This window comes from Pelodiscus sinensis, chromosome 5 (assembly GCF_052426305.1).
Source record: "Pelodiscus sinensis isolate ZL-2025 chromosome 5, ASM5242630v1, whole genome shotgun sequence".
In the NCBI taxonomy this organism is placed as follows: domain Eukaryota; kingdom Metazoa; phylum Chordata; order Testudines; family Trionychidae; genus Pelodiscus; species Pelodiscus sinensis.
Window position 1 is genome coordinate 73899181 of NC_143056.1, and position 24046 is coordinate 73923226.

Consider the following 24046-nt stretch of genomic DNA (forward strand, 5'->3'; position numbering starts at 1 on the left):
GACATTATAGCGGTTTTCAGGTATCTAAAAGGGTGTCACAAGGAGGAGGGAGAAAAATTGTTCTTCCTGGCCTCTGAGGATAGAACAAGAAGCAATGGGGTTAAACTGCAGCAAGGGAGGTTTAGGTTGGACATTAGGAAAAAGTTCCTAACTGTTGGGGTGGTTAAACACTGGAATAAATTGCCTAGGGAGGTTGTGGAATCTCCATCTCTGGAGATATTTAAGAGTAAGTTAGATAAATGTCTATCAGGGATGGTTTAGACAGTACTGGGTCCTGCCATGAGGGCAGGGGACTGGACTCAATGACCTTTTGAGGTCTCTTCCAGTCCTAGTATTCTATGATTCTGTAGCCTGTGCTTGATTTCCAAGAGCATGCCTTTCCTACAGAATTACACAAGTCCTTGCATTATTTTTCTTTCCAACTCCAAACCAAAGGACTATGCAGGATTAGTAGTATCTCCTTGTCTATTGCACAGATAACAGCAAAATCATTTTCCATTGGTTCTCAGAAAGAGCTTTTTGGTTTCTATTTTTCCTCATTCCCTGATAGTAAAATAAGAACTTTTGAAGACCCTCCTCTCTCCAGCCCTTCATTGACAGATCCCTCTGTCCATCCTGTGCCCTGACTTATCTAAATAATTGTGAAAGAGCTATGTCCAGACTCTCAGGCCTAACCATTCCTCCTCTCTCTGCAGCCCTCAGAAGACGTGGTATCCTATGAGTCAGACCTCTACCGTCAGCCCCATGACTATTACCAATATCTCAACAGTGATGGAGAGAGTCACGGTGGTAAGTTTGAAAAAAATCTCCCTGAAGCATGCTATATCTTAGGATCCTGAGAAGCAAGATTTAGGGCATTCTGGGAGGAAGCAAAAATGCTATTTATGGTATATGGAGTAAATACATGTATTTTTGAATTAGTAATAATATTTATTCATCCAACACAATGTTGTAGCCTATGCTCCTATAAAAGAACTTTTCAAAAGGCATTGAAATCATACATAAAGCTTGTAGGTGGTCTAGAATGTTGCAGCCAGATTACGTTCTTGCCTCAGAAGGTGGGATCACATCATCTTTATTCTTCATTATCTCACAGTTATAGCTTCCTATCTAGCAATCCAAATAAAAACTTACTCATCTGGTTTCAATGCCTTATGCATATGGATTTGTTCTACCCTACTTCCCGGACCTCACTTCCATTTCTACCTCACCTCTGACTTCAATTCTAACTATTCAGTTTGCTTCTTCAAACTTAAATGTATTTTTTCAAGCTCTTGACCATCTTCAATCCCACACAATTCACTCTTCTATCTTAATCTTTCCTGGTTGCTGTCCCGCCTACCTGAAACTTTCATCTTCCCCCAGACCCTGAGAACTAACCTGAGTTTTGCCCTGGTGGATGTAAGATCTCATTAGCAATCTTGGTTTGATCTGAGCCAAGTCTGGACTCTTTCAACATCTTTAATGTGATAAATGCAGGAAACAGTTTAATCTGTATCATCTAAAAGTGTGGCCATTTTCCTAGTTGCAGTGAACACATTGCTGATCCTTCATTACTATATGAAACAAACCACAAATAATAATTAATACAAAATATTTCCTTTTTGATAACTAATTTTTGAAGTATTCAAATGTTCTGGGGCATTGAACTCAGTACTCATTCTAAAGTGAAAGTACCTTTCATTGATTGATCCATATCTCCTTCTTCAGCACAGCATCCCACAGCACCATGCTGGTGCTGTGGGACTCAGTACTGACTCAAAGGGAAAAACACCTTCAGCTGTACCACTCTTTCCTCAGATTTCCCTGGAAGGTTCCCATCCACATAGTCATCTGAGCTACTTCAGTTTAGTTTAAGAGATGTAACTAATTAATAACATAATGTACTGTGGCTAATGAGAGAGATGGCCAGATATGAAATTTCTAATTGCAAATAAATAAGAGACAGAGTAAGGGAGTAATCCTATCTTGACCCAACTACTACTGTAGCTTTTATAAAGTCATATTGGTCAAAATAGTCAATATTCAATGCCTAAAGCATGGCACTTAAATTCAGAGATGCAGGTTCAGGTGTTTTACTTTATACACCCACATTTGAAAATGTTGACTTTAATTGCTCTGTGCTTAAGTTTCCACATCTACAAAATAGGGATTATGTTCTTCTATCTCAGAGAGTGATTGTGACAGTCAAGTAACTAATATGTTAAAAGTCCAACACTCGCCAGAATGTATGCACATGTGTATGCACACTCTACCTTACACTCACCCCTTCCAAGCTGGGCCGTAAGTCCACATATCATTTACACACATCTTTAATTTTAAGAATGTGCTCAAGTCCCATTGAAAATCAAAAGGTTTAAAGTACATGCATAAATGCTTTGCTGAATCAGGGTCCTAAGAACACCCAGACCTCCAATTTCTATGGACATTTGCCCTTTGCTAAACTTTTCTAAATTCTGGCAACAATGCAAAATTTCCAATACATACAAGCAGCTGGGTTTCAGTTCTTCTATAGGCTAGTTGGAAAAAATATGGTATAATTCCAACACACATTGCACATAAATTATTACTTATTTGTATTATGGTAACACCAACAATTCACCACACATTGTCCAAACATACCATAAGCCAAAGTCCCTTCCTTGAACTGCTATCTAAGGCTATGTCTATACTGCGCCCGTTTTGCGCAAGAAATATGCAAATGAGACTAAGAGTGGAATATCACTGAGCCTCATTTGCATAATTAATGAGCGGCCGCTTTTTGTGCAAGAGGCTTTTGCGCAAAAAGGAGCCATCTATACTGTTCTTTTTTGCGCAAAACTCCCCTCTTGCACAAGAGCCATTTTTCAGGAAAAAAATGCAGAAGAACGGCTCTTGCACAAGAGGGGAGTTTTGTGCAAAAAGGAGCAGTGTAGGCAGCTCCTTTTTGTGCAAAAGCCTCTTGTGCAAAAAGCGGGAGCTCATTAATTATGCAAACGAGGAGCGGCAATATTCCACGCTTAGCCTCATTTGCATATTTATGGCGCAAAACGGGCACAGTATAGACATAGCCTAAGGGTGCGTCTACACTGCACCATAGGTTAAAATAAGATACACAATTCAAGCTATGCAAATTGAGTATCTTATTTTGATGTTATTTCAAAATAGCTTATTTCGAAATTTGGCACTGTCTACACAGCACTTATTTCGAAATAAAGTGCTATTCTAAAATGTCCCTTACTCCTCAAGGAATAAGCATTACAGGAATGTTGGAACAGCAAGTCCGTTATATTTTGAAATAACAGGCACACTCAAAAGATGCGGAATAGCTATTTTGGGATATCTCTGGTATTCCGAAATAGCACTGCAGTGTAGATATAACCTAAGACAATAAGCAGGAAATAAGATGTAGAGGAGAGCAATAAACTATACAAGTAAGATGTAGAGGAGAGTAATAAACTATACAAGTCAACTATTTTGCTGTTTCTTAAAATATATCAGCCATCCTCAAGTTGGCAAATTTCTTGTAGGCTTTACAGTAGCAATGGATCTTGAAGAGAGATGTGAAGAAGCACAGGAAAGAGACTTTACAACCTACTTTAAGTGATGTTGTCTGTGTGTAAGAAGACGTGGGGGAGGAGGGAGTGCAAAAATGGTTGTGGAATAAATGGACACGAGAGTCAGGGCTCATGGTACTGATGAAGCAAAAGAGGTATAGATATAATAAAATACAAGAACAGATGAGTTGTCAAGGGTCCATTCAGCATAAGATGTATTCAAAAAATATATCACTGCTCATATATCATCATGGTGTGCAACAGTCCTCTACAGCTGGAGTTATAGCAAAGTAAATATTAAATTATTTTTATTAAAATTTTACTAAGCTAGTAAGTATTGTGTAGCACATTTTGTAAGACTGATTCAGTCTTAAGGTATGTCTTCACTTGGAGCTGGGGTGTGATTCTCAGCTCAAGGAGACATACACTTGTTCTTATTAACCTAGCTTGCTAAAAATACAGGAGGTCCCCGCTTTACAATGGCTCGATATATGACCCCCTGTACTTACAACCTTTTCCATAAGTGCAGAAGGGGCTGAAATCCCCCGATTTACATCCTTGGCCCCGCATTTACGATGGCATATGACCCCTGTTGTAAATGAGGGCTCGAATTCTGATGCCCCCGACTTCTGACACTGTTCCCAGAACTGATCGCATTGCAAGTTGGGGGCAGCCTGTACAGAACAGCCATGGTGTCACAAACTATGGGACAGACTAGGTTCCACATGTAAATGCCTAAGATCTTGGATGGATATGTATTAGGTATGACTAACCTGTCCTGTCACTCACACCACTGTAGCTAAACAATTTTTCATGCACTAGCTCAATGACAGCTAGCATGCATATGTCTGCTCAAGCGGGGAATCATCCTCCCCAGTTTGAAGTGCAGACATGTCCTTTGCAATACAAGCAATCATACATAATGATTTGGAAGTCTTACTCATTATTTTTGAATGCTCATTATTTTTGAATGCTTTGAATTCTGAAATGATCACCTTTGTCAATTAGTAAATTAAGAAGTAATGAGGTTATCTATAATTATAGACAAGGTCGGTAGCCTTACTTGGGAAACATGCCATTTTCTGGATAGGGAATGGTTCTGCAGGGAATCAGAAGTATATTTTGCAGAGCCTCTTAGTATTTTCCCTCATTTCCTTTATTTTTATTTTTTGCTCATTTGTTTTTTGAGAGGGATAAAACACAGTGAACCCCTTCATTAACAAATACTTCTATGGCCCACTTCCCATCCTCCTAATTGTCTAGCTTGTACTCAACCAGCAAAGACAAGAGAACATCAACTCCTCTGGGATGAAGGATGAAGGTTAGAGTGGTTCGGTTATGCTTTCTAGTCTTGAATTTAAGCCATCATATTTGCTGTAGATATCAAAGCCTTTAGATTAATTATTACATCCCAGCAGGCCAACATCCTCTGTGTGTGTAAAGACAAAGAATTCAGGGCATATCACTGTCCTTTCTTTAACCTTTCACTACATAAAACACCAAAACAAACACAATCTCCATGTTTCTATAACAGAGAATTTTCTCACATCCTCTTTCACTTCACATTATTTTTTTCAGAATGACTCCAGAGTGCAGATACAGCTTGGCTTTTACTGACATTTTCCTTAAGCCACAAAGAAGACACTTTCATTTCCTGAGAGTTTCTCCCCTTTCTTCTCCCCTCTCTACCTTGGCTTCTTTCTGAACAGTAGGGAACAACTACACCTTATTACTGACTTTAAACCTACAGAGAACTTATAAGAAAACAAGCTTCGACTCATACTGATAATAGTAATACCTGTAGCAGTGGATATTTATTCAGGTTGGACCTCCCGGTCTGGCACCATCAGGACCTGACCAGTTTAGAATGAGAGAATCTACTTACCAGTGGAGATCCCCTGCCATCGGCTCCCAACCTGACTGGGTTGCTCACCCAGCTGCTGTCAGCTCACTGGGTAGCCCAAGCTCTAGCTACACCTGTGGGGCTCTGGCCTGGCTTACCGTGAGCTGCTGTTGCCTCTAGCCTTGGGTGGCCCTCCTGTTCTTAGGCTCCTGGACTATGGATGTTGCCAGACCAAAGAGTGCCATTTTTTGAGGTGCAACCTGTAATTCTGTGTGTTTAGGTGCACAGTACTGACACTTCATGTAGAATAGCAAAGCTATCAACACTTAAATGTTCTGATTGCAGGGATACTTGGAAAAAGACATGGAGATTTATCTTTCAACAACACCAAAATATATTAGAACATAAGGACATAAGAACAGCCATACTGGGTCAGACCAAAGGTCCATCTAGTCCAATATACTGTCTGCCAACAATGGCCAATACCAGAGGCCTCAGAGGGAGGGAACACAACAGGTAATATGATCCATCTTCTATCACCCATTTCCAGACAGAGGCTAGGGACACCATTCCTTCTCATCCTGGCTAATAGCCATTGATGGGCCCAACATCCATGAATTTATCTGGTTCCTTTTTGAACTCTGTTAAAGTCCTAGTCTTCACAACATCCTCTGGCAAGGAATTCCAGAGGCTGACTGTTCTCTGAGTGAAGAAAAACTTCCTTTTGTTTGTTTTAAGCCTGCTACCTATTAATTTCATTTGGTGACCTCTAGTTCTTATATTGTGGGAATAAGTAAATAACTTTTCCTTATTCACTTTTTCCACACCAGTCATTTTATAGACCTCTATCATATCCCCCCTCAGTCTCCTCTTTTCTAAGCTGAAAAGTCCAAATCTTTTTATTCTCTCTTCATATGGGACCTGTTCCAAACCCCTAATCAGCTTTGTTGCCCTTTTCTAAATCTTTTCCAGTGCCAATATATCTTTTTTGAGATGAGGTGACCACATCTGTACGCAGTATTCAAGATGTGGGCATACCATGGTTTTATATAGAAGCAATAAGATATTCTCTGTCTTATTCTCTAACCCCTTTTTTTATTATTCCTTACTAATTATTATTTAATTATTATTGTTTGCTTTTTTTTTGACTGCTGCTGCACACTGAGTGGATGTTTTCAGAGAACTATCCACAATGACTCCAAGATCTTTCTCTTGAGTAGTTGTGGCTAAAATAGTCCCCATCATTTTGAATGTATAGCTGGGCTTATTTTTTCCAATATGCATGACTTTACATTTACCAACATTAAATTTCATTTGCCATTTTGTTGCCCAATCACTTAGTCTGGTGAGATCTTTTTGAAGCTCTTCACAGTCTGCTTTGGTTTTAACTATCTTGAGCAGTTTAGTAGTATCTGCAAATTTTGACTCTTACCCCTTTTTCCATTTAATTTATAAATAGGTTGAATAGGATTGGTCACAGTGTGGACTCTTGAGGGATACCACTAGTTACCTCTCTCCATTCTGAAAACTTACTATTTATTCCTACCCTTTGTTTCCTGCCTTTAAACCAGTTTTCAATCCATGAAAGGACCTTCCCTCTTATCCCATGACAACTTACTTTACTTAAGAACCTTTGATGAGGGACCTTGTCAAAGGCTTTCTGGAAATCTAAGTATACTATATCCACTGGATCCCCTTGTTCACATGTTTGTTGACCCCCTCAAAGAACTCTAGTAGATTAGTAAGGCATGATTTCCCTTTACAGAAATCATGTTAACTTTCCCCCAACAATTTATGTTCATCTACGTGTCTGACAATTTTATTCTTTACTATAGTTTCAACTAATTTGCCCAGAACTGGCATTAGACCTACCGGTCTATAACTGCCAGGATCACCTCTAGAGCCTGTTTTAAATATTAGCATCACATTACTTATCTTCCAGTCATTAGGTACAGAAGCTGATTTAAAGGATAGGTTACAAATCACAGTTAATAGTTCTGCAATTTCACTTTTGAGTTCTTTCAGAACTCTTGGGTGAATGCCATCTGGTCCCAGTGACTTGTTACTGTTACGTTTATCAATTTGTTGCAAAACCTCCTTAATATTGGATTAAGAAAGTTTTTCTGAAGAGCAGAATTGATTGATAAATAAATCACTAAAGAAAAATAGGGACTGTCCTCCTTTCACAAGTATTGTTGCATACATACGAGCATTATATGCAAAGGTGGCTACAGTATTGTATTACAGTAACTCACAACATGGTGCAGGTTTGTTACTTATCTGTAGCATGTGATCATTGTGGTAACTCCCAAAGTGATGCATAATTATCATCATCATCATCATCATCATCATGTCTGAATTGCAGCTACTTTCCTATAATACCTCAGTGATATGTGTTGTGTTGTTGGCATCGTTTTATCTATGAGAGACTGTGGGATGGTTTTCAATGTCTCATGTAACTAAAAAGTCCAATCTGAGATAGGTATGATCTTTGGCAGTTATTGCAAATGTATGTATCTTGGTTAGGAGTTGCTTGCTTCCTATGGGCTCTTCTCTTCAAGCCATAGACTTTGATGCCCTGATGGAGACAGTAGCACCACTTGCTACACAAATTCAAATAAAATTCAGTTTGAATAGGCCAGGTAGCAATGATTAGCAGAAGTTGGAATTAACAACATTCTAAAAGTTAATCTAGTTGTCAAGAAGTGCTTTAACAAGGAAGTTCTACAAGTAGTAGAGGCTTTGACATCAATTCCAACAAATGAAGCCATCCTGAATACAGAAGAAACAATTGCTATGAAAAATGACTACAGGATTCAAGGCAGCCTGCTGGGAATAATGACTAATGTTCTTATTTGGGAAGGAAGATTACAAAGGCTGCACACACAGAATAACTCATTACTTCTTTGGAAGCCATGGTTTCTGATAGTGGGAAATTTCATGGATGAGGACCAGACACTAATGATATCCAGCTGCCAAGCCTCCCAGAGTTTCACCCTGGGTTGTTACAGCATCCTTGTTATTCTTAGCTGTTACATTGGGATGCAGAGAGGGGGTATTTGAGAAACACCAGCCCCAGCCTGTTGAGTGGTTTTTAAAGATTAATACCAGACCCTTCCCACAGATCCAGATCAGCCCAAGGAGCCAGCACAGAGCACTGTTATGCTATGTGCTCATCAGTTTGTCACCCAAAAGGCAGGCTGCTGCCTACTGGATCAATTGGAATGTCCATGGTCAATCCTAAATAGAATGTGTTATGACAATCTAGACTGGTGAAACTGGTAAATGGATTATTGTGGCTAAGTCTGCTTGAGAAAACAAAAGGTTCAATCTCCTAAATAGATAAATAAGCCTGAGATATGAGAGACCAAGTCCTCCTATTGGAAATTCCACCGTATGTAATCTATAGACCTACACTTTCAGACAGCCTGTTACACCCTGGACTGGATTCCTGAGGTTAGATTTGAACATAAAGAAAATGTTAGATCACTTCATCTTCTATGTATAATAAAACTCTCTCACATTGCAAGGCAAGAAACAAACACCTTCATGTTTCCCCTCTGAAAACTTGTAAATCGGTGGCCCTTGCCAAATTCCAGACCTTGCTTATAGAAAATGCTACCCAACAAGGAGTCTAAGAAGTGGAATTAGTGAGGCAAGACAACTACTCCCTGCCTATTGCTATAGATTACCAAGCATCCCTTCCCACATATATTGAAGTGAATGACCTGTGATAGAAAAAGTTGAAAGGAGGAAAACAAATATGGAAGGCAAAAATGATTTGATACAGACACAAAAAAAGAATTTCTACAGACTTTTGCCATTGTCACAATGGAGGAAAAGGATATGTTTACACTGCAGTCATGGTGTGTAATTGTAGCTGAAGTAGACATTCCTGAACTATCTTAACCTAACTTGGGTCCCTAGAGCAGCAAAGCTGCAGCAGCACATGCTCATAGGAACATAAGAACATAAGAACGGCCGTACTGGGTCAGACCAAAGGTCCATCTAGCCCAGTATCCTGTCTGCCGACAGTGGCCAGCACCAGGTGCCCCAGAGAGGGTGGACCAAAGACAATGATCAAGCGATTTGTCTCCTGCCATCCCTCTCCAGCCTCTGACAAACAGAGGCCAAGGACACCATTTTATACCCTGGCTAATAGCCTTTTATGGACCTAACTTCCATGAAATTATCTAGCTTCTCTTTAAAAAAAATAAGGGATGAGAACTGAGCTGCAGATGGAGAACATGGGCATCGATCCCACTGCCTCTTACATGTTAAGCAAGCACTCTACCACTTGAGCTAATTGCCCTGCCTTGAGCATTACTCAATGCTCCCCCTTGAGTAATTATCCAGGGTTCCAAGAGCGCTTGTACAGATAGTGTTGAAGCATCTGATGCCAAGGCATCACTGTTTTCATACCCAAGCTAGCTCAGGTACATCTACTTGAGCTGCAATCACACCCTGTAATCGCAATGTAGTCATACCTCAAAAAAACTCTACTTTTCCTCTACCATAGCAGCACATGTTGCTGGGAACACATTATCCTGGGGTTCTTGTATCTGCATTGGCTCCCCAGTGAATGCAGAATCCAATTCAAAGTTACCATTTTGATTCTGAAAGCCCTCCATGGCATTGACTCTAGCTACCACAGAGACTGCCTCTCCCACTGTGACCACCATCTCCTGTGGCAGCTACATCAGACTCAAAAAATGAAACCATCAATCCATGGGAGAAGCTCATGAGAGTAGGAAACAACTATCACAGGAGTAGTGCTAAACTAAGGAATTCACCCCTGAAAGAAAAGAATGAGCACGGACCTCACCGCATTCAGAACTAAATACGAAACTCATCTTTTCAAGTTAGCTTTGTCTCAGTAAGTTCTTCATGCAGCTACACCCAAAAATATACACACAGTTTACTCACATACATACAAACAAGCAACAACTTTAAATGACCCCTGTCACCAAAACCTTATAAACTGAGTAAGCTTCTCTCCTTTCTCAAGCTGAAGAAAAAGTGAAACCATTATTTGTATTTCTGCTTTTGATATTGGGAAGTGCTCAGATACTTTGCTGATGAGAGACATAAGTACCTAGATACAGTCAAATACAATGATATCACATCATAGGACAAGGAGAAGTTGCCCCTCTCTTTCTGACTTTAATGCAACTACACTTGGAATAGTTCTGTCCACCAAATCTCAGAAAGATGTTGATAGATGGGAGAGAATTCTGAGAACAACAAAATCATGATTAGGGGGCTGGAAATATTATTTAATATAGAAAGATCAAGAGAGCTAATTGTATACAGTTAGGCTAAGTGACAAAAGTATGTTGGAAGAGCACATTATAGCAGTCTGAAAATATGTGAAGGGTACAATTTAAATGATACAAGTGACTAGAACTAGGAGTAATGGGGTATAAGAAAGGAAAAATTCAGGGTGAATATCAGAAAGGGTTTTTTGATAATTCGATGTATTTGATGGTGGAATACTGTCAAAGGATAAGATGGAAAAACCCCATCAATTCAGACAGGTAGTGCTAAATTTTAAAACCTGACTACACCCAAATTTGTGCTTATAATTACTGACAGAGTGAAGTGGAGCTTTAGCTGTCCTTTGGCAGATACTAAATTATGAATCACCAATACAAATTTCTGCAGCACAATGAAAACTTGAGAGCAGCATAGACTGAAGAATAATCCAGAACAGACTTGTGTTGAATTTAATTTCACAGAATCATAGACTCCTAGGGCTGGAAGAGACCTCAGGAAGTCATCGAATCCAGCTCCCTCCCCAAAGCAGGACCAACCCTAACTAAATCACCCCAGCCAGATCTATCTATTTCAAGACAGATAATACAAGAATTAGAATTCTGGTTGCCTTCATCTTTTGAATAAAAAATCCCTTTCCTTTTTGAATGAACCTGAATCTGTCACTCCCATGCTACAGAAACAAGGAGGCTTGCCTCAGAAATTGGGCCTGCTATACAACAAAGTAAACAGGACTCACCAATATCTTCTCTTCCCCGATCTCATTTTGTAAGATTCTGAATATGCCTTTATGTGTGCACGTGCAGCAGTGAAACATGGTTCCATGCAGAATCCAGCAATACATATGCTCTTTCTGCAACATATGGACGTGACAGGACCAAACAGAAAATGGAGAAGATTATTTGTGACAAGCAGTCTGTAATTTTTTTCTCTCTCCTTCCCACTGGACAATGAAGAAGACTGTGATGGCACTGTGACAAAGAAAAATTATTGAATCATACTACCCATGGGTGAAATGTTAAAAAAAATTAAAGAAGCAACTTTACTTTTGTCTAGAAAGCAAAGGGTCAGCATTTACCATTTCTGTAACATGTACAGTGTTATTTATGGATATGGTTACTACATGGAGGAGGAGGAACAAGAAGTGAAAAGGTTTAATGAATACTGTATGTTTCTTACCTCTATATTAACAGAATTTTTTCTTATTTCCTTTAGACCATTACTGGGAATATCCCCCACACCACATGCACAGTGAATTTGAGAGCTTCGGGGACAACCAGTTTACAGAACTTCAAAGTGTACAGCCTCCCCAGCTGCAACAGCTCTACCGGCACATGGAGTTTGAGCAAATGCATGTCCTAGACTCGGCACTCCCAACCACACATATTGGCCTCAACCACCAGGTATGGTTGTCACCTTTTGCACAGAACATTGCATGACAGTAAAGAGCTTGGACCAACAGGGTATCAGAGACTGAGGTGCCAAAGGTGTTAGTGAAATGCAGGATACAGTTATGGATCTTGATGGAAAGGGTTGAACAGAAAGCCTAGCTTAGAGTCCCACAGAAGGGATGGCTACAGCAGCCACAGCAAGACAGCCAATAAAAATGTGATTAAGCCCACTTGTCTGGATGGCTGCTCACAGGGGCTGTGTCTACATTGGCACCCTTTTCCGGAAAAGGGATGCTAATGAGACACTTCGGAATTGCAAATGCTGTGGGGGATTTAAATATCCCCCGCGTCATTTGCATGAACATGGCTGCCGCTTTTTTCCGGCTTGGGGCTTTGCCAGAGAAAAGCACCAGTCTAGATGGGATCTTTCGGAAAATAAAGCCTTTTCCGGAAGATCCCTTATTCCTCTCAAAATCAGGAATAAGGGATCTTCAGGAAAAGGCTTTGTTTTCTGAAAGATCCTGTCTAGACTGGCACTTTTCTCCAGCAAAGCCCCGAGCCGGAAAAAAGCAGCAGCCATGTTCATGCAAATGCCGCAGGGGATATTTAAATCCCCGCGGCATTTGCAATTCCGAAGTGTCTCATTAGCATCCCTTTTCCAGAAAAGGGTGCCAATGTAGACACAGCCAGGTTGTTTCTTCATTGCTAAAGGAAATGTGATTTTTAGAGCTGTGTGGAGAAAGGACAATTCTGTTTCATAAAGGATTTTGATATTTGGTTTTGTTCCAGTTTGGAACATCAACATAATAAAAAAATCAAATATTTCAAAATTCTCCACAAATGGGAATGGAGCTCCAGCTCTATGGGAGCCTACTTGGCACGTTGCCCTGGAGCTGCAAACCCTGAGGTCGCTGACTCAAAAGTAGTCAACCTGTCATGCTGCTCCAAAAGCCACAGATCCTAGACACCCTGGCTCCAAGGCAGGTTTACAGACCTGGACACAATTGTCTACAGACCTTAGCTGAGCTTTTGCAGATGGAATTGCAGTTTCGGGCTGACCATAAATTACGAAACATACGTTCTAGTGATTTTGAAAACCCACCCACCTCTTGTAACACTGTGTAACACTAAAACAAACATACACAATTAAGGACCCACCCACTCCTTAATGCATTTCATAATCCTTAGCTATGTTGCCATTGACATTCAGAGTAAATAGGACTCATGTATGTATATTGTTTCAATTAAACAGCCTAGTAGAAATAACCTGTCTTTATGGATAATTTCTCTTCCAACAAGAAAACCATTCGTTGCAAAGCCTCAAAATCGACCACATAGCTAACTCAACAATAGTATGTGAAATGTAGACCAAAGCATACAGCTGCAACAAAAAGAAGCATGTACTGATCAAAAGACAAGAAAAAAAGTCTGGAACACCACTCTGTGGGAAGCTTCAAGCTGTTCCAGCATTTAGACAAGCTGCTGAAATGCAGTGACTGACAATTAAGTCCATCCTAAAGCAGAGAATGAGCTTGACCTTCCCTGCTTTGGTTTCCTTGTAAACATCACAAAAGAGCAGAAGAGAAGGAGATGTTCCCTTCCCATTCCTTTCTTCCACTCACCCATCCATGCCTTGTCTGGTATTTCAGGACAGACCATAGGGCTAATTCTGTCCATGCAAGCCAAAAGAGGGAAAGGATTGGTTACAGAATAGATGGGCTACAATTATTCAAGCTGACAGGGCCTGGTAAAAGTCATCCTACCATACTTAAGGAATTAGCTGAAGCAATCTCAGAACCCTTTGCAATGATCTTTGAGAACTCATGAAGGACATGTGAAGTCCCAGAGGACTGGAGAAGAGCAATATAGCATCTATTTTTTTAAACAGAACAAAGACCACCCAAGGAATTGTAGACCAGCCAGACTAAATTCAATACCCAGAAAGACATAGGAAAAAATGAACAATCAATATGTAAGCACATAGAGGATTATAAGGAATAGCCAACGTGCGTATCAAGAATGAATCATGCCAAATCAACCTAATTGCCTTTTTTGACAGAATTCCTGCCTGGCCTATTGGATAGGAAAGAAGCAGCAGACATAGCGGCTACATCTAGACTGGCACGATTTTCCGCAAATGCTTTTAACAGAAAAGTTTTCCGTTAAAAGCATTTGCAGAAAAGAGCGTCTAGATTGGCACGGACGCTTTTCCGCAAAAGCACTTTTTGTGAAAAAGTGTCTGTGCCAATCTAGACACGCTTTTCCGCAAAAAAGCCCCGATCGCCATTTTCGTGATCAGGACTTTTTTGCGCAAAACAAATCTGAGCTGTCTACACTGGCCCTTTTGTGCAAAAGCTTTGTGCAAAAGGACTTTTGCCCGAACGGGAGCAGCATAGTATTTCCGCAAGAAGCACTGATTTCAGACAGTAGCAAGTCAGTGTTCTTGCGGAAATTCAAGTAGCCAGTGTAGACAGCTGGCAAGCTTTTTCCGCAAAAGCATCTGCTTTTGTGGAAAAACTTGCCAGTCTAGACACAGCCAGCTAGATTTCAGCACAGCATTTGACACAGCTCCACGTGACATTCTAATAAGAAATCCAGGGGAATGTGGTCTAGGTGAAATTATACAGTGCCTGAATAGGTTGAAAAACTGAACTCAAAGAGTAGTTATTGATAAGGCTCCATGTCTGTCATGGATATCACAGAAGTCACAGATTCCATTACTTTCAGTGGCCTCCATGACTTCTGCAGGGGCTGGTGCATCTGAGCAGCTCAGGCAGCCCTAGGGCCCAGGAGCACCAGCCATTGCTGGGGCAGTCTCAGACCACTCTCACTCCCCAGCAGCAACAGTTTGGGTGCAAGTGGGCTCAGGACTGGGAGTTGGGGTGCAGGATGATGTTTGCCTGGGGTCTCAGTTCCTAGCTCCCGATGCTGCCTCTTCTTGCAGGCATTGAGGCTGCAGCTCCCACTGGCTATCGTTGCCAGCCAATAGGAGCTGCAGAATTGGGGCTTGGGGCAGAGTGGAGGCAGCATGTGAAGCTAGGAGCTGGAGGTCACCACTTCCCAAGAACCAGTTAGGGAGCCTGCCTCATGACCTTCAACACTCCCCAGCACCCATGGCACCTCACCAGGCTGTCTCTTTTAGCATCCTCAGCACCTCCAAGTCCCCCTTGGGACCCCCCCCCCATGAATACCTGCAGTATCTCCAGGCTGTTCTCTCTAGGAACCACAGCACCCTCTGACCCACCCACCCCTATATTCTCCCCCCCAAAGTTCTAGTCAGGGAAACATAGTAAAAGTCACGGACAGGTCACAGGCTGTGAATTTTTGCTTACTGCCCACAACCTGTCCATGATTTACTAAAAATATCCATGACTAAAACATAGTCTTAGTTATTAATGGTTCATCATCAAAATGGGAGGACATATCTAGTGGGGTCCTGCAGGGGTCAGTCTTAGGACCAGCATTAGTCAATATTTTCGTTAATAATTTGGATACTGGAATGGAGAGTATACTTTTAAAATCTGCAGATACAAAGCTAGAAGGGGTTACAAACACTCTGAAAGCAAGCATTACTCTTCAAAATGACCTTAATGAATTAGAATTGGTCTGAAATCAACAAGATGAAATTCAATAAAGACAAATTCAATGTACTACTCTTAGAAAGGAAAATCAAATGTACAAGATGGGCAATAAGTACTGCTGAAAAGATCTGGGGATTATAGTGGATATTATGGATCACAATTTGAACTTGAGTCGCAAGGTGATGCAGTTGTGAAAAAGGCTGATATAATTCTGGGGTGTAATAACTGGAGTGTCAAATGTAAGGTAACTGTATCCTCTTGGGATCAGTAAAACCTCAACTGGAGAACTGTGGCTAGTTCTGGGAGCTGCACTTTAAGAAAGATATGGCTAAATTGGAGAGAGTCCACTGGTGATCTACAAAAATGGATAAATGGTTAGAGAACCTGAGCTATGAAGGGAGGTTAAAAAAAGGACTGGATATGTTTAGTCTTGAGAAAAATGGACTGAGCAATGACCTGTCTTGAGATATGTCAATAACCATTATAAACAGGATGGTGGTCAATATGTCTACTGATGGTAGAAAAAGAAGCAATGGGCTTAATCTGCAGCAAGCCAGATTTAGGTTATAGATTCAGAAAAAAAATTCTAAGTACAAGGCTAGTTAAGTTGTGGAACAGACTTACCAAAGGATGATGAGGGATACCCATTACTGGAGGTTTTAAAGAACTAATTGGACAAACATCTGTCAGGGAGAGTCAAAGTTTACCTGGACCTCCATTAGCAAAGGGGGATAGACTTGATGACTTCTCAAGGTCCCTTCCAGCATTACTGTACTTTTCTATGTTTTTGTCAAAGAGTAATCGGGGTACAACTGTAACCTACTAGTGAATGTGGTTTACAGGGCTCCTTCCATGCAGAAGCAAGGAGTATTATAGCCCCCAGCTAGGAAGCTTTACCTCAGGCAATAGCAGCTCATGCATTTAGTGCTGAGGGCTGCGCTTCAATTGATGGTGCTCATTATACAATTACTCTTACAAGGCATTTTCAAGTAAACAGAAGCAGGAGGCCAACTTTCATTCTCATGCTGAATGTGCTAGTCACTCACTACACTCAGAGGTCAAAGCAGTAGTTTGATATTGAGGGAGGGACATACAAGATGATAGCTACCAAAATATTGTAACAGTCCCATTATTTTGTGAGACCAAATCTGAGTTCCAGATTGTCCTTCTTGAGAAAGTTTTCCCATTTTGCCCATAACAGCTCTTAGAAGATAACACTGTAAGGCTGTGTCTAGACTGCAGGGTTTTTTCGAAAAAAGTAGCCTTTTTTCGAAAAAACTTCACCTGCGTCTAGACTACAGCCGCGTTCTTTCGAAATTAAATCGAAAGAATGAAGCTTTTCTTTCGACGGCGGTACTCCTCATTTCACGAGGAAAAACGCCTTTTTCGAAAGTGCTCTTTCGAAAAAAGGCGTTCTTGAATGCAAACAGGGCTTTTTCGAAAGAGAGCTTCCAGACTGCCTGGGTGCTCTCTTTCGAAAAAGCGGCTCACTTTTTCGAAAGAAGAGATTGCAGTCTAGATGCTCTTTTTCAAAAGAAGCTTTTTCGAAAGTATCTTTCGAAAAAGCCTCTTTCGAAAGAGGCTTGCAGTCTAGACATAGCCTAAGGGGAAAAAGGCTATGAGAAAGAAAGAAAGAAAGAAAGAAAGAAAGAAAGAAAGAAAGAAAGAAAGAAAGAAAGAAAGAAAGAAAGAAAGAAAGAAAGAAAGAAAGAAAGGCAATACTGAGGTAGCAGCACATTGTGGAAAGTAGTTAGTAGTCTCTAAGTCCTCCCTCTCCACAAATGCATTAATCATCTGCCTCTGCAAGCACCCCAACAGGAACAGTGTGACTCATTGGGTAATGTTTTCAGGACATTGTACATATTGTATATACTGAATTTCACATGCTGGTGCAATAAGTATTACTAAAAATATAGCAGATATGGAATTATATATGCTATCAGATAAACTCATTCAGTCTTCCGAGACACTGTCCACATCTTCTCCCTTCCCCATTCTCAAGGCACCATTCATCTTTCATCTCCCACAGTACCATCCCATGCTCTTTCTCTACAAATCCAGGGGCACTGTTTTCCTTTGTACTCTTTTTCCCTTTTGGTACCACACTTACCAACTACCTCTCCATCCTCCCTCCAGAAGTACCATTCTCAGTTTTTCTCCCACCTGTTCATGCCTCACATCCCCACCTCTCCCTTTCTTCCCACCCCTAAGGCTGTAGCCTGTTCAACTGTAAAACATATAAGGTGACTCTGTGGTAAGGTTTGGAGTTTCTCTCTGGGGTATCTGACAGGAAACTTACACACACTCTTGCCCAATCACAGCCCTTCCTGCCATGCTTGCCTCCAGCCAATCTGCCAACTCACTAACCGCCAGCCACTGCACCCTGCAACCAATCCACTTGCACACTCCTTATTGGGACATTTCAGGATGGTTTTAGACATATCAGAAAAGCACCAGTTATTCAGTGCCTAACCCCAGGCTGGGCACTGTGAATCATGAACAGCCCATGCACTCCCCCCACATCATAGTTCCTAATCCTGCACAAAAAGAGTCTTACACAGAACACTTTTCTCCCACACAGTGCTGGAAGGAAGAGAGAGTGGTTTAGGAGGCCCTCATTTTTCCTAGTTTATCAGTTTAGCACATTTCACTGGCATTATTCTGTTTGTGGCATTTTGGGGGAAGTGGAAGAAGTGAATCTCCTTACTCCCCTACCTCCTACACTATTTGGACCCATACAGCAATGTCCCTCCTTTGGTGGTAAAGGAGAAGTTTCCATATAGTTAACCTCTTGCAAGGTCACTGTACCTGGCCTGCTTGATTTCCATGTGATTCACAGGAGGATGTAATATACCTGATAGCCTCACTATCACAAAAGGGAGAGGAGACAGTGCTCATATTTTCTCTTGCACAGAGATCTGTTTGCACAAGGGCAGGAGCGGCAATCAAAGAGCAGCTCTCACATTCCCAAGATTCTTTTGCTCCAACCCTGATGTAAAGGGCTCCACTAATTCATGCCAAGCGATCAAATGCCAGTTAAGTACTGACAGAGCAGAAGTACCCTCCATCCTGTCTTTGACATGCCCCAGCACCACACACTTAGTCTCGGGCAGGGGGTATAGTGTTAGTCTGTTTCTGCAAAAACAACGAGGAATCCTGTGGCACCTTATAGACTAACAGATTTTTTTATTTTACGTAGTGGTTTTTACGCATGAAAGCTTATGCCCAAATAAATTTGTTAGTCTATAAGGTGCCAAAGGACTCCTTGTTGTTTTGACCAGGCATTTAGTAATAGGAACTGGCCACACCAGCTCTACATCAGGTGAGAAGTCTCCTACATTTGGGGAAATACTCAGATGGTCAGTCAAGGTCTAATTTTAGCCATTTAATATCACCTAAGTGGTGAAAAATCTGACTCAGTGTGATACATCCATCACCTTAGAGTTAAGCATCTTCTCTACTCAAAGCAAGTGAGGAGTAGAGAAAGCTGTCCCAGGTTCAGGCTGGATATGCTCCTGCAATGTTAGAACCTTCTCACAGTGCCTAATCACTTCAGCAATGTGAAATGCAAAAGTGTAAACAGATACATACCAGACAGAGAAAAGGAAGATACAGTAAACAGCAGCCAGTTTTAAAATGGCTATTTTATAGCTTCAAGTATTTAGAACTGCCAAATTTAAAGAGACTGCCCCAGAAAGTCTTACTTAGAAACAAATCATAAAAGAGAGTGGCCCTGGTTTGCGGAGAGTTAACAAGGACCAGGAAGTCACCAAGGAATGTGCTGCTTCTGTTTTTCCCCACTGTTATCACAGGTACCATGTTGTTGTTGTTTTTTCATTGAAAGGTGATCATTGTGAATCCTTCTCAGAAGGTATATCTGAAGAAATCTTATCCCAGCAAATCCCACTCACAGGAATAATCTGTCACCCAAAGACACTTGTTAAATTAATATTTTGACTACATATTAGAAAAGTGGTGGAGTGTTGTCTTGTCAGAAACATATATACATTGCACGACTATTGCCACATCCTCATAAGAATCTCCATTTCATGTAATACATCTACCACCACGCCTCTAGAAGCAGGAAGATACCACAGTGAGGGCATATAAACATGATCAGAGAGAATTATCATCTACAGATGAAGAAACAAGGGCACAAAGAGGTGCCACAACTGTGCAGGGCCTAAACTAGAATGAGCTTCTGTCTTCCAGTGCTTCACCCTCCCTCTCTTAATGGGTGAAGACTGCTAAGGGCAATTTTTGTTCAAGTTCACTGACCTCTGAATAAGTTTAAACCATCCAGTATTTAAGTGACAACAATTAAATCTCTACTTATGATATTAAATAACCTCATACACCTGTCACTCGCTCCCTTTCTGTTAATTTCCCCTCACACTTACTCTTTTCACTTGATTCCCCTTGCTGTTTCTTCCCTCCCCACAATTCTTCCCCTCTCTTACTACAGGTCTATTTGCCTCGGATGTGTGTACAATATTCCTCTCCACATCAGCCCAGCTCTGATGAGGAGGATATGGAGAGGCAGAGCCCCCCTTTGGAAGTATCAGATGGGGAGACTGATGGTGTGGACCCGGGCCCTGGAATTATACATGGAGAGCCAGGTCAGTAAACTTAAGAGTGGCTGCACTGAGCCACAAGAGTGCATACAGTCTTAGTATGATATTGATGGATAGTGTTGTAGAATTAAGAGAATTTACCCCTTTGCTCAACCGTTAAAAGGTCCAGTTTCCTCTGGCTTCTCTCCCACTTTCTTATCTCCACAATGTTTGTGGCTACTTTCCCATCTCTCTCTCTGACCTTATCTCTCCTATGGCCATCTTCTCTGCTTTGGTGATTCTGACCTCATTTCACTCACCCCTTCGTCCTTTCTTCTGCCAGAAGTTGATCTTCTGCTGTCTCAGCATCTGCTTTCTGGCCCAAGTCTCAGAGGGGTAGCCATATTAGTTTGTATCTGCAAAAATAATGAGGAGTCTTGTGGCATCCTAAAGATTAACAGATTTATTTGGGCATAAGCTTTCATGGACAAAGACCCACTTTGTCAGATGAATCTGTTAGTCTTTAAGGTGCCACTGCACTCCTCATTTTTTTCTAGAACAGTTTATCTGCCTCCACCCTTGTGATTTCCCATCCCTTTCTAAAAGGCACTCAGAACCTTATATGCAGTCTGTAAACAGAGTGTGTTGGCTAATTCACCCACACTTGACTCCTATTACTAGCCCTTCATACCTCTCACAGAGCCTGATCCTAAACTCACTGAAATTAAATGGCAGTCTTTCTGCTGACTTCAGTGGACTTTGGATCAGGGCTCTAGGCCCCTGTCCCTACCTATTCTAACTTCCTATTGCTGTCATAAATATCTAACATTAATATAGAGCTTTATATGTTGAAAGTAGTGCAAATGGTTTTGATCCTCACAACACCTCGGGAAGGTAGATATGATCCCCATTTTATAGATGGGAGAACTGAGGCAGTGAAGTTTTGTGTCTGATTTTCACATGTTCTGAATACTCACAATTTCACTAGAAGTTGGTAAGAGCTGTAGATGCTCAACATCTCTGAAAAATCAGATACTAACTCACTAGAGTTGCCCAAAACCACAGAAAAAAAAAACAGTGGCAGGGCTGAGACTAGATCTCAGGAGTTCCTAGCTCTTATTCCTATGCTCAGTACACCAGATCACACTATTTCCCACTACAGCTGTAACTGCAGCACACTGAAGAATTTCTGTGAATAGCATAAAAAAAAACAAACAAATGGGCTGTTAGCACTTTATAGACTAACAAAACATGTAGATGGTATCATGAGCTTTTGTGGGCACAGATGACTGAAGAAGTGGGCTGTGCCCATGAAAGCTCATGATACCATCTACATGTTTGTTAGTCTATAAAGTGCTACCAGACCATTTGTTGTTTTTTTCTGTATAGACTAACTCGGATACCCCCTGAAGCTTGTGAATAGCATGTTAGCAAAACTAACACAAACTGTTCAAAGTTTCTCCATTGCATGCTATACACATGAAGCTATCTCACCACCGCTTTCTTTTTCTAACCCTCTCACAGGCAGCAAGAAGAAAATCCGTCTGTACCAGTTCCTTCTGGACCTTCTTCGAAGTGGAGAGATGAAGGACAGCATCTGGTGGGTGGACAAGGAAAAAGGCACTTTTCAGTTCTCCTCCAAACACAAGGAGGCACTGGCACACCGCTGGGGCATCCAGAAGGGCAACCGCAAGAAAATGACTTACCAGAAGATGGCACGGGCATTGAGAAACTACGGCAAGACGGGGGAAGTCAAGAAGGTCAAGAAGAAGCTGACCTACCAGTTTAGTGGAGAGGTAATGGGAAGAGGGAGCACCGATAGGAAGCATTATACTCACTGAGCACAGGCCTTGGGACCCTGAGCAAGCCAAAAAATGAAGACCTCCTGGCTGGATATTAGCAGAGGAGACGGACGCATCTTTCTCTTTGCTTTACGTGCCCACTTCTCTACCTTGTCAGGGCTTTTAATGTCCGATGTTTCTGGTACGAATTCCCTTCTTCAGCACTTGAGAATCCTACAGATAAGAGAATTATTTGCTTCCATCCAAAAAGTTGGACAAAGGTGGGAAATTTAAGAAGTATATAAATATATTATTGTCAGAAAATATTTGTTTGATTGTGTTATAATTAATGGATATGGCTGATGAACTTTTACTCTTCAAAGGCAGTGTTGTGCCACCTTCAGTGACACTGCATTAGCTTACATTACAGCTTTTAAACTAGCATTAAATATGGATTCTGCTGCCACTCTCAACAGCTAGAGAGAAGTCTGCAGATCTTGGAAAGATATCTGTTCTGTTTAAATAGTAATAACATGTATATATTTAATAAAATTTGATATAATTAAGTCTTGGTATTTGCATGACAGATGTCTGCTTCACAAATTAGTCTAGCTTGCATTCATTCAGTATCAACTCAAATATGGTAATGGAATATAGAGCATAACAGGCTCCTTGACGTTAACATTTCATGTCTCCAGGGGTGTTTTGTTTCCCTGGAAATGTTGGCAGCATTCTGAGACTATAAAATAAAAGTGAGTGGGGATCACAGTGAAGGAAGATGTAGAATCCTAAAAGTTACTAGGAATTTGAAAAATACACACCAAAGTCCCAAGTCACCACTGCCATACATGCTGTATCATCATTTACATGTGTGCATATGACAAGATAAGCAGGTATAACACACTACCACTCACTTATACTGATGGTTGCAATTGAGATGTAGCTATACCAATATTAAGTTTTCAGTGAAACCAGCCTCAGGACTTCAAGTAGGAATAAGAGATCCTCCGGAATAGGGCTTTATTCCGGAGGATCGCACCAGTCTGGACGCTCTTTTCCGGCTTTTCCCCAAGCCGGAAAAAAAGCGGCGGCCATGTTTATTTAAATCCTGCGGGATTTAAACATTTCCCTATTCCAAAGTTCTAAATTAGCATGGCTACTCCAAAGAAGGGGCCAGTGTAGACACAGCCTCAGGGTATGTCTACACTACCCCCTAGTTCGAACTAGAGGGGGTAATGTAGTCATACGGAGTTGCAAATGAAGCCCAGGATTTGAATTTCCTGGGCTTCATTTGCATAAAGCCGGCCGGCGCCCGTGCCGCGTGTAGCCACGAGGTGTACAGCTAGTACACCTAGGAAGCCTAATCCAAACTAGCTAGTCCATGCCTCGTGTAGCCGCACGGCACAGGGTCCAACCTAGCCGGCATTTAAAAATGGCACCGGCTGGCTTTATGCAAATGAAGCCCGGGAAATTCAAATCCCGGACTTCATTTGCAACTCCGTATGACTACATTACCCCCCCCCTAGTTCGAACTAGGGGGGTAGTGTAGACATACCCTCACAGAGCTCGAGAAAGACGTCCTTCTTCATTCTAAAGTTCTGGAGCCATTGTTGGTCTCTCCAGCGCTCCAGAACGATGTGGTCCCATCTGCACTGGCAGAAGCCAAATGGGGCTGGGCACAGAGTCCAGGCCACGGCAGGTGTCCTCCAGCTGCTAGAGCTGCTCCGCCACATATCTGAGGAGGGTCTGCCACAAGGGCTGGGGGTTGGATTCCTGCAGAGCTTGGGAGGCAGCAGAAAGTGCTGCATGACTTGCAAGAACTGAAGACTACCTAAAGGCAGCTCCACCTCCATAGTGGAGAGTGTTGTGGTTTCCTAAGCAGAGCAAACAAAGCAAGAAGAGAAAATGCTTTGCTGTCCCTCAGAGAGGTAGGCAAGCAAGCAGGGAAACCTGAGAAACAACTGTCCAGAGAGGCCCCTTTAAGCATGAGCCTTAGGGTATGTCTAGACTACATTGGTTTTTTTTGAAAGAGCTTCTTTCGAAAGAGAGTGTATAGACAGCACACCCAGATCGAAAAAGCAATTTGC

The 24046-nt window shown here is 41.5% G+C and overlaps 1 protein-coding gene across 1 annotated transcript in view; it reads left to right on the forward strand.

Moving 5' to 3' along the window:
• SPI1 (Spi-1 proto-oncogene) overlaps nucleotides 1–22525 on the forward strand; it is a 38087-nt gene extending 15562 nt beyond the window's left edge. The window contains exons 2-5 of the mRNA XM_006113437.5: nucleotides 696–789; nucleotides 11869–12056; nucleotides 20091–20244; nucleotides 21703–22525. Coding sequence (XP_006113499.1) covers nucleotides 696–789; nucleotides 11869–12056; nucleotides 20091–20244; nucleotides 21703–22019 — 753 coding nt within the window. The 3' untranslated portion in view covers nucleotides 22020–22525. The remainder of the gene's footprint in view (nucleotides 1–695; nucleotides 790–11868; nucleotides 12057–20090; nucleotides 20245–21702) is intronic.
• Nucleotides 22526–24046: the final 1521 nt, after the last annotated feature.